The sequence below is a fragment of the Rhinolophus sinicus genome, chromosome 3 (assembly GCF_057876585.1).
Source record: "Rhinolophus sinicus isolate RSI-liver-muscle chromosome 3, RSI-T2T, whole genome shotgun sequence".
Classification (NCBI taxonomy): domain Eukaryota; kingdom Metazoa; phylum Chordata; class Mammalia; order Chiroptera; family Rhinolophidae; genus Rhinolophus; species Rhinolophus sinicus.
In genome coordinates, this window is record NC_142503.1 from 140,943,538 (window position 1) to 140,955,572 (window position 12,035).

Consider the following 12,035-nt stretch of genomic DNA (forward strand, 5'->3'; position numbering starts at 1 on the left):
AGGAAAGTGGAGTTGTCCTTGAGGGTAGTTGTCCTTAAATGTCCAAATTTAAGAGTTTGGAAGATCCAAGTTAGAAACAGAGTATAAGAAGAACTACAGCTCAGTGTATCCATTTTTGTGGCACTCATATTCTGGGGTAGAATAATTAAGTTGATTTGTTTGGTAGCTGATTTGAACAATTTAAAGGTGAAACAATTTCCTTTCGGTTTATTCCCCGCCTTCTGTTAAACATTTGTCTGTGCTGTTCTAATTCTGATACCTGATTTACTGTCTGATTGTGAGACTGCCATCCAACAGTGGGACATGCATCATGTGACTAAGGCATCATGTGACTAAGGCTTAGGTGAATGTTGGCCTCCTTATCCCTCTGGCTCAAAACAGTCCATCTAATTCTGGTCTCAGCTTAAGAGCGCAGGGATCAACGAGTGTACACCCAGGCATTTGAGCCTATCTGGAGCAACCCAGAGCTTTGTTTAATCTAGATCCAACTTGGGAATGTTGTAGCAGAACTACTGAACCACTGAAGTTAGCGTCAGACACAGTCCTTGACCTAGGAACGTCTGGGTTAATGATCCCTCAGGACTAATGTATATACACACTACTTAGGGCACCGCTGGCCAGCCTCTGGTGATTAGTGGTAAAAATGCTATTCTTCTGCTGTGCTTTGTTCCTCTGCATTCTTCTAAATGGGGTTCATGGGATATACTCATTGCCTGGTGGGAAAGAGATCAAGTTATTTTGTTTTGTTGTCGGCAGCCTCAATGGTTCCCCACCGGAAGAGTGATTTATCCAAGATTGTGATCAGTGCCCTCTTCACAGGGGCCTGTGTATCCCTCATCAGTGCCTGCGTGGCAGGTATGTACCTCAGCTTAGTCTCTTGGCAAAAATCACTTACCTAGATCCTGGCAAGGTCTCTTTCAGAATATGGATTAAACCATCCATCTCACAGATGCATAGAAAAGCACCTAATCTACAACATTCTGAATTCACACCCAAATTATTTACATTAAAAGCCTTCAGGAACATGTGCAAAATATTCCCCTTAGTATCTCTGTCTCCTTTATCCAGGAATCCTCTATGTCCCCAGGGGAGCCGAAACTGACTGTGTCTCCTTCCTAAATACAAGTTTCACCAATAGAACCTATGAGACCTATGTGTGTTGCAGAAGTCTCTTTCAGAGGTAAGTGAGCCCAAGATCCCTGCTTCTTATATGCTACCCTCCACTCAGGAGTCATGTGGGAGTGGAGAGAAATAAAGTCTTGAGAGTGATCGTGTGGATGCTGAATAGTGTTTAAGAAGGAAGGTGGGTATTTGCCGTGGTCTAGATCTGTGTTCTTTTCTCTTAGTAGATGCATCCTCAATATTATGTTTCGTATGGACAAGTGACAGATTTTACCTGTATTGGTGAGGTACTGAGAAGTAGAGGGGCAGGGGAAGAAGTACGGAAGTGTGGTTTTCCTGATAAGAAGTTACTGTATTTATCATGACTGGAATATAGATAGGTTATAGGTGAAGACTTGGCAAGGAGCTTAAGTAGCTGAAAAATTATGGGCTTCTTCAGACAGAAATGACAACTGAGAAAGGATAAAGTTGATATGATAAAATCATGATGCATTCAGATAGTGTGAAAATGAACCAATTTCTGGGGTATTATAGTAGTTTTCTGGTTCCTTAAGTATGGAGCTTGGAAGTCACCACTCCATTCTAAAAACAAGTTAAAAAAAAAAAAGCTAAATCTGAAAAATCAATAATTCCTCTTAGATTTATAAGGGAGGTGAGGACACAGGGCAAACCACTGTCCCCATGATTGGAGAGACAGGTGAATATAGGAAGTCACGGTTACTGGAGCAGAGATACATGAGTAGAAATTGCTGCAGAAACCTAGGCAGGGGCAGCACAATCTGAAACTTTAATTGCTGGAGGCTTAGTGAGGACAAGTCTTAATGTAAAACACTCTGGAGTGGGGCAGTCAGAAGGGGCTCCCACACACTTTTGTGAGTTTTATCTCCAGGAGCTAGACCCAGCTCTCACAGTAAATAACTGGCAAAAATGCCCTCATGCTTCCGGTAGGGGAAGGGAGAAATGAACCCTTTTGAAATACACCAGAGTCTCTTGGATTTTTGTTTTTTATCAAGAACTGCCCTCAAGGGAAACTAGTTAACCACAGCCTAATCTGCTGGGGTATCGTCAGAGCCTAATTGACCTGAGAGAAGGGAAACACCCAACTTTAGCCCACTCTAGCCAATCCTGTCCCACCGAAGGAGGGAGAAAAAAAGCTGAGACATACTTGTGAAGTTCACAGTCCAGAGGCACAGGTTTACTAAAAGAATGAGACCTAGTCAGCGTACTACAGCATACTTCCACCCTCCACCCCCATCTTACTACCATCACATTACTAAAAGCCTATTCACAGCAGTTTCTTTTATGTGTACAGCATGTCTGGCTAATAAGAAGAAATTACAAGACACATTAAAAGGCAAAAAACACAATAGAGACAGAGCAAGCATCAGAACCACATGACAAGGGTGTTGAAATTAATCAGATTGGGAGTTTTTAATAACTGTGATTAATATGCTAAGGGCTCTAATGGATAAAGTAGACGACATGTATGAACAGATGGACAATGTAAGCAGAGATATAAGAATCCAAATTACCAAAAAGAAATTCTATAGATAAAAAAACAATGTAACAGAAATGAAGCATGCCTTTGATGGGCTTATTAGTAGACTGGCCACAGCTGAGGAAAGAATCTTTGAGCTGGAAGATTTATCAATAGAAACCATCAAAACTGAAAAGCAAAGAGAACAGAGTGGAAAAAACAAACAAACAAACAAACAAACAAACAAACAAAAACAGAACAGAACATCCAAGGACTGGGATAACTACAAAAGGTGTAACATGCATAATGGGAATACCAGAAGGAGAAGAAAGGAATAGAAAAAATATTTGAAACATTAATACTGAGAATTTCCCCAAATTAATGGCAGACACCAAACCACAGATCCAGGAACCTCAGAGAATGCCAAGCAGGATAAGTGCCAAAACACTACACCCAGGCATATAATTTTCAAATGACAGACAATCAGAGATAAAGAAAAAATACTGAAAGAAGCCAGTAGAAAAAAAAGTATATATTATTAAGCTAAAAGAACTAGTTATAGGACACACAAAAGGAAAGATTTGAGGAACTGGAATGATTGGTTCTCCCAAAGCAAAAGGTATGTGTAGTTGTGACATATGGGTGAACGAAGAGAGTTCTAAAGACAATGAAGAGAGTTATGGGAGATGGGGCTGCAACGGATCTTATATGAAATGCTAAGGAACTTAGATTTTGACTTATAGAATTCTGAACACTGGCACGAAAAGATGTTTTTCTAAAAGACCATTCTCTTTCAATGTCAGTGAGACCAATAAACACACTGCTGTAATAGTCCAAGTGAGAAATGACAGGAGATGGTGAGGATGGCGATGCACTAGACCACGGAAAATTAATAGGATTGGTCACTGCTAGATAGGAGGCAAGGGTGGAGTGAAGAAGGGACAGGAGTTTCAAATAACAGTCTCTTGTCTGGGTTGGGCAAGGGGGTCTAAGGATGCCATTAAGTTACTGAGAAAGCGATTGGTTCCAGGAATGGGAACAAAGGGGAGAGATTGAGGTTTAGCTTAATTCAGGTGGCTATGTTGATTTGGAGGTACATATGGGACCACCATGGAAGGTACTCCATGGTGAATTGGGTAGGAAAGACTAAGACACAGTCTCACCATAAACTCCACCCCTGGCACAGCACCATACAATCGAAGGGAACTCACAACTCTCTCTCACATTCTTCCAGAGGAGTGAAGGGTTTGGACTGCACATCTAGTGTCCCAACTTTTAAACACCCCCCTCCGAGGGACAGGCTCCCCAAACACCTAGCTCTGACAGCATATTGGGCTTTGGTTCCCAAGTCCCACAGAACTACAAGCAAACAAAGAAGCGGTTCTTAACAGGCAGTGAGCACTCACTGCAGCTGTCCCTCAAGGCTCAGTGCAGAGGAAACAGGCAAAAATGCCCATCTCCCAGTCTTTTCCTGGAAGGGGTTTGATTACATACTTTCCAAATTGCTGCCTGAGGGTCCTGCTTCTAATTACTGTGTTTCCCTGAAAATAAGACCTAGACAGACAATCTTATTTTACTATAATATAAGACTGGGTCTTATATTAATTTTTGCTCCAAAAGGCATTAGAGCTGATTGTCTGGCTAGGTCTTATTTTCGGGGAAACACGGTAGGACACATCTAAGTGCTGACTGCAATCCTCCCAAGATTCCAAACAAGCTGGTGGGCACTTCCCCCACCTTCTTCCTCAGGCTTGCTCCAAGGATAAATCCAGGTCAATCAGCATCTCTCTGGAAAGAGCTCATGCACATGTCTGGTGCTACAACTCTTGTGGCTGCTGCCCAAGGGACAAGCCCCCAGATCCCATTCATGAGTGCCGCAGGATGGTAGCAGATAAAAACAAAATGTTGTTAATGAGTGAGTGTATGTGAGTACTCCCTCTGGCTAGCCCCCCAGGGCTTGGTGCAGAAAGAGTAGGCACAAATGCAGTCTTTCAGGGGAAGGGAACTGACGGCATACTTTACAAGCCTTTGCCTGAAGGTCCAGCTTCTAATTAGCATGCATCTAGGGGATGACTGCGATCCTGCTTGGAGCCCACTTTTTCCCTCTAGCTCACTCCAACAATAATCCAAGCTGCCAGTATCTCCCTGAAAGGAGCTTGTACACACACCTAATGCCCGACTTTTATGGCTGCCACACAAAGGACAGGCCCCCAAATAACCTAGCTCTGACAGTAAACTGAACTTGCAACCATGAGGCCAACAGGACTATAGCAAACAAAGATGCAGTTTTTAAATGGGTACAGGAATACTCCCCAACCCCCAAGCTCAGCACAGAGGGAAGAGACAAAAATGCCCATCTCCCAGTTTTTCCCCAAAAGGGGTTTGACTGCATATTTTCCCAGCTGGTATCTGAGGGTCCAGCTTCTAATCAGCCTGTACCCAGGTGTTGACTGCAATCCTCTTCTTTGGGACACTAATGAGACCTACACTGAGACACACAATGACTAAACAGTCAAAAGTTAAAGACAAAGAGAATCTTAAAAGCAGCAAGACTAAAGTGACTTGTTATGTACAAGGGAATACCCATAAAATCTTTAGCAGATTTTTCAGCAGAAACCTTGTAGATCAGAAGAGAGTGGGATGATAGAGTCAAAAGAAAAAACTTCACCTGGTAGAGCTGTCCTTCAGAATTGGAAAGATAGTTTTCCAGACAAGCAAAAGCTGAAGGAGTTCATCACCACTAGACCAGCCTCACAGGAGATGTTAAAGGAAGTTCTTCCAGCTGAAAGAAAAGGACACTAATTAGTAACATGAAAACATATGAAAGTATAAAATTCATTGGTAAAGGTAAATATATAGTTAAAATCAGACTACTCTAATATTGTAAAGGTCGCAGATAAATCACTTATAACTCTAGTATGAAGATTAAAAACCAAAAATATTAAAAATAATTACAACTATAATAATTTGTTAATAGATTCACAATATAAAAAGATGTAAATTGTGACAGAAAAAATATAAAATGTGGGAGGAGTATATAAATGTAGATATTTATATGCATTCAAAGTTAAGTTATTGGGTTAAAATAGACTGTTATAACTATAAGATAGTTTATGTAAGCTTCATGGTAACCACAAAACAAATACCTATAATAGATACACAAAAGATAAAGAGAAAGGAACCAAAGCATACCACTACAAAAAATCATCAGATCACAACAAAAGAGAGAAAGAGGAAGAAACAAAGTAACTACAATAAAACAGCTAGAAAACAATGATCTAAATTGCAATAGTAAGTCCATACCTATTAATAGTTGCTTTAAATTTAAATAGACGAAATTCTCCAGTCAAAAGATATAGAGTGGCTGAATGGATAAAAATAAAACCCAGCTATATGCCCTACAAGAGACTCACTTCAACTGCAAGCAAACACCTAAACTGGAAGTGAAGGGATGGGAAAAGATATGCCGTGGAAATAGAAACCAAAAGAAAGCACCGGTAGCTATACTTATATCAGACAAAGTAGACTGTAAGCCAAAAACAGTAACAACAGACAAAGAACATCATCATAAATGATAATAAAGAGGATATAGCAACTGTAAATATTTATACAGCACCTAAATATATAAAGCAAAATTTAACAAATCTGAATGGAGAAATAGACAGTAATACAAAAATAGTAAGGGACTTCAATATTCCCCTTAAATAATGGATAGAATATCTACACAGAAAATCAAAAAGGAAACATTGGATTTAAACTATATGTTATACCAGATGGACCTACCATACATTTACGGAACAGTCCATTAAACACTAGTATCTCCCTAAAAGGAGCTTGTACACACACCTAATGCCCCAGAATATACATTCTTCTCAAGTACACATGAAAATTATCTGATAGATCATGTTAGGCAACAAAACAAGTCTTAATAAATTTAAGAAGGTTGAAATCATATCAAGCATCTTTTCCAACCACAATGGTATGAAACTAGAAATCAATTAGAAGAAAAAACTGATAAATTCACGAATATGTGGAGATTAAGCAACATGCTCCTGAACAACGGGTCAAAAAAGAAATCAAAAGAGATATTTAAAAATATCTTGACTCATTACAAGGAAAAAAATTGTAACTATGTGAGGTGATGGATGTTAACTAAACTTATTGTGGTAATCACTCCACAATATACATATATATAAAATCATTATGTTGCACACCATATATTTATAAAATGTTATATGTCAATTATATTGCAATAAAACTAGAAAAAAACCTCAAAAAAAATCTTGAGACTAATGAAAATGGAAACACAACATACCAAAATTTGTGAGACTTAGCGAAAGCAGTTCTATTAAAGAAGTTCATAGCAATCAACACCTACATTAAGAAAAAATAAAGCTCTCAAATAAACAATTTAACACCTCAAGGAACTAGGAAAAAAACTAAGCCCAAAGTTAGTAGGAGGATGGAAATAACAAAAATCAGAGCAGAAATAAATGAAATAGAGACAAAAAAAGATAATAGAAAAGATCAATGACACTAAGAGCTTTTTTTACAAAAAAAGATAAACAAAAAACAAGCCTTTAGCTAAGATAAGAAAAAGAGAGAAGACTCAAATAAATAAAATCAGAAATGAAAGAAAAGATATTACAACTGAACATAGATATACTAAGGGTCATAGGAAATTACAGTTGAACAAACAGGTTTGAACTGTGAGGGTTGACTTATATACAGATTTTTTTTTTCAGTTGATTGCAGTTCAGGGTCATAGGAAATTCCTATGACCTGAGGGTCATAGGAAATTACAGATGAGCAAACAGATTTGAACTGTGAGGGTTGACTTATATACAGATTTTTTTTTTCAGTTGATTGCAGTTCAGGGTCATAGGAAATTCCTATGACCTGAGGGTCATAGGAAATTACAGATGAGCAAACAGATTTGAACTGCGAGGGTTGACTTATATACAGATTTTTTTTTTCCAGTTGATTGCAGTTGAACTGACTCATGCAGTTGATTTCAAGGGTCAATTCCATAGTAGAGAATCCACATATGCATAGCGCTGACTGTAGTTATATGTGGACTTTTGACTGTTCAGGGCGTCGACACCCTTAACTCTTGCATTGCTAAAGGGTCAACTGTACTATGAACAATTATATCTCAACAAATTAGATAACCTAGAACAAATGGACAAATTCCTAGAAGCATACAACCTACTAACTGAATCATGAAGTAGAAAATCCGTAAAGAATGATTACTAATAAGGAGATTGAATCAGTAAACAAACGCCTCCCTAAAAGAAAAGCCCAGGACCAGATGAGTTCACTGGTGAATTCTATCAAACATTCAAAGAAGAATTAATGCCAATCTTCTCAAACTTTTGCAAAAAACAGAAGAGTAAACACTTCCAAACTCATTTTATGGGACCAGCATTACCCTGATACCAAAGTCAGACAATGACATTACAAGAAAAGAAAATTACAGGCCAATATTCCTGATTAATATAGATGCAAAAATCCTCAACAAAATATTAGTAAACCCAATTTAACAGTACATTAAAAGGATCCTACACCATGATCAAGTGGGATTTATTCCTGGGAATGCAGGGATGTTTCAACACACACAAATCAATAAATGTGATATATCACTTTAACAAAATGAAGGATAAAAATCATATGATCATCTCAATAGATGCAAAAAAAGCATTTGACAAAATTCAACATCCTTTCGTGATAAAAACTCTCAACAAATTGTGCATAGAAGGAATGTATTTCAACATAATAAAGGTCATATATGACAAGCCCACAGCTAACATCATATTCAAAAGTGAAAAGCTGAACACTTTCCCTCTAAGATCAAGAATAAGACAAGGATGCCCATTCTCACTATTACTCAACGTAGTACTGGAAGTCATAGCCAGCGCAACTAGGTAAGAAAAAGAAATAAAAGGCACCCAAAGCAGAAAAGAAAAGGTAAATTTATGTCTGTTTGCAGATGACATGACCTTACGTATATAAAACCCGGAAGCCTCCACCAAAAAACTGTTAGAATAAATGATTTCAGTAAGTTGCAGGATATGAAAGCAATATATAAAAGTCAGTTATGTTTCTATACATTAACAATGAACTACTGGAAAGAGAAATGAAAAAAAAATCCCATTTATAAGAGCATCAAAAAATAATAAGAAGGAAAAAATTTAACCAAGGATATGAAAGATCTGTACAGTGAAAACTATAAAACACTCATGAAAGAAATTGAAGAGGACACAAATAAATGGAAAGATACTCCATGTTTCTGGATTAGAAGAATTAATATTGTTAAAAGGTCCAAACTACTCAAAGCAATGTACAGATTCATGCAATCTCTATCAAAATTCCAATGGCATTTTTCATAGAAATAGAAAAAAAAAATCCTAAAATTCATGTGGAACCACAAAAGACCCTGGATAGCCAAAGCAATCTTGAGAAATAAGAAACAAAGTTAGAAACAGCACACTTCTGATTTCAAACTATATTCCAAATCTATAGTAATCAAGACAGTATGGTATTGGCATAAAAATAAACACATAGATCAATGCAACAGAAGAAAGCCCAGAAATAAATCCATGCATATTAGTCAATTGGTTTTTGACAAAGGAGCCAAGAAGATGCAATGGGGAAAATACAGTCTCTTCAATAAATGGGGCTGGGAAAACTGTATATCCACATGCAAAAGAATGAAACTGGACCCCTATCTTACACCATACACAAAAATCAATTCACACAATGGATTAAAGATGTGAATGTAAGATCTAAATTCTTAAAATTACTAGAAGAAAACATAGAGGGTTAGCACCTTGACATCAGTCTTAGCAATGATTTTTTTGGATTTGACACCAAAAGCAAAGGCAACAAAAGCAAAAACAAACAAGTGGGAAAACATCAAACTAAAAAGCTTCCGCAGAGCAAAGGAAACCACCATCAAAATGAGAAGTCAATCTACAGAGGAGAAGAAAATATTTGCAAACCACATATTCGATAAGGGGTTAATATCCAAAATATGCAAGGAACTTATAGGAACTTACACAATTAAATAGCAAAAATATAAAATAAAAAGAGTTTTACAAAGAAGACATTTAAATGCCAACAGATACATGAAAAGGTGCTTAATGCCACTAATTAGCAGGAAAATGCAAATCAAAACCACAATGATACTATATTTCCCCGAAAATAAGACCGGGTTTTACATTAATTTTTGCTCCAAAAGACGCATTAGGGTGTATTTTCAGTGGATGTCTTATTTTTTCATGCACAACAATCTACATTTATTCAAATACAGTCATGTCATCTTCTTCTGGAACATCGTCATAACATACTAAATGCGTCCATCCGGCTGATGATCTTAACTGGGGCTTATTTTCGGGGTAGGTCTTACTTTCGGGGAAACATGGTATATCACCTTACACCTGTTAGGATGGCTGTTACAAAACAGACAAGAGATAACAAATGCCGGCAAGGATGTGGATACAAGGAAACCTTTATACACTGTTGGTGGTAATGTAAAATGGTACAGGCACTATGGAAAAGAGTATGGAAGTCCCTGAAGAAATTAAAAATAGAACTACTATAAGATCTAGCAATCCCACTTCTGGGTATATATTTAAAGGAAACAAAATCACTGTACTCCCATGTTCATTGCAGCATTTTTCACACTAGCCATGGTATGGAAACAACCTTTGTGGCCACTGACGGATGAATGGATTAAAAAAATGTCATATATATGTGATGAAATGTTATTCATCCTTATAAAAGAAGGAAATCCCGGTATTTGCAACAACGTGGATGAATAATTAAGATAAATGAAATAAGCCTGACACAGACAAATACTGCATGGTATTGTTCACAAGTAGAATAAAAAAACTTTTTTTTCAGTCGAATTCATAGAAATAGAGTACAATTTTGGCTGCATAGGACTGGGGAAAGGGGTGGAAATAGGGAAAGGCTGGTATAAAGCTACAAACTTTCAGATATAAGATGAATACAGTCTGAGACTCTGATGTATAACATGGTGACTACAGTTGATAATACTGTATTATAAAATTTAAATTTGCTAACAGAGTAGAACTTAAGTGTTCTCACCAAAAAAAAAGGTAAATATGTGAGGTGATGGATGTGTTAACTCAATGCTGGGAATCCTTTCACAATATAGACATATATCAAATCATCACATTGTATACTTTAAATATATTACAGTTTTATCTGTCAATTATACCTCAATAGAGCAGAATAAACAAACAAACAAACAAACAAACAAACAAACGAATAAGCACGCCTGAACTGTTCTTTCTCAAGAGTACAACCTTACATTTTAGAATAAATTCAATTCTTAATCACATTACAAGGCATACATTTTGCCTCAGTGATGTTTGGAGAGGAAATTCCTAAAAGGACTATGGTTACGAATAGGGAACAGAAACAGACACATTATACAGGGTTTCTTCCTACCATTATCTTGGGCACGAAAGAGAAAACACACCTAATTCTGTCCTATTTAAGATGGTCATTATGATTGGATCCATTTACAGGTTTATGCTTTTGTTTTTTCCAGCTGCTCAGTAAACTTATTGATACGTCTTGCTGCCTTGTTTTTGTCTGACCCGCTATGTATCTTTCTGGCTCTTCATTTCAGTACTTCTCTGAATGGCACCAACCCTCCTTCTTTTTCTGGTCCGTGGGAAGACAAAGAGTTTAGTGCTGCATTAGCCCTTGCTAACTGCTGTGAACTCTATACCAATGCCGTGTGTGCCTAAGGCTGGCCCATTTCCATAACAGTCTTGATCTTGACAGCTTTTTGATGGTAAATGTATTTATATGTACTCAAGAGTTCCCTCTCTACAACTAACTCACCATGATCTATAACAGTAAATGTAAAAATTTCATTTTGGTTCACTGTATGCCAATAATGGAAAGTAGCATTTGTCTTTCCATTATTTGCTGAACCCAATAGGAAATTCCTTATGGACTTTGTCTGAACTTATATGTGAAATAACAAATATTATCATATTAAAAAATATCTTGCAAATCTTGCTTCTACTTGCCATCTTAAAAATTATGTGATGCAGTCTGCTAAAAACTGTGATTTGGTATGTAATGTGTACTGAGGTGAAAAGCTGGAGTTCTGTGGACAAGCTGGGTTTATGATACTAAAGGTACACATCAAAGTTACATGACTATTAAGATTTTTTTCTCGTAGTCACACATTTGTAAACCTCCAAACTCCTTAACATCAAAAAAGTATTTCCTGTATACAAACTGTTTTAGCATTCTGCTTTAGTGCCATATTTGCTTCAAGATTACAGGAAATACTTTAAAACAGTGGTTTTCAGTGGGAAGGGAGCATTTTGCCTCCAAGGGGGTATCTGACAATGTCTTGAGACCTTATTAGTTGTCACAACTGGGGGTG

The 12,035-nt window shown here is 37.3% G+C and overlaps 1 protein-coding gene across 2 annotated transcripts in view; it reads left to right on the forward strand.

Moving 5' to 3' along the window:
• Positions 1-11,793, forward strand: part of SLC28A2 (solute carrier family 28 member 2) — a 33,792-nt gene extending 21,999 nt beyond the window's left edge. For both annotated transcript variants that reach the window (XM_019756647.3, XM_074327802.2), the window contains exons 16-18: positions 757-855; positions 1,069-1,180; positions 11,262-11,793. In XM_019756647.3, the coding sequence (XP_019612206.3) occupies positions 757-855; positions 1,069-1,180; positions 11,262-11,382 (332 nt within the window). In that variant the 3' untranslated portion in view covers positions 11,383-11,793. The remainder of the gene's footprint in view (positions 1-756; positions 856-1,068; positions 1,181-11,261) is intronic.
• The last annotated feature ends 242 nt before the right edge of the window (positions 11,794-12,035 follow it).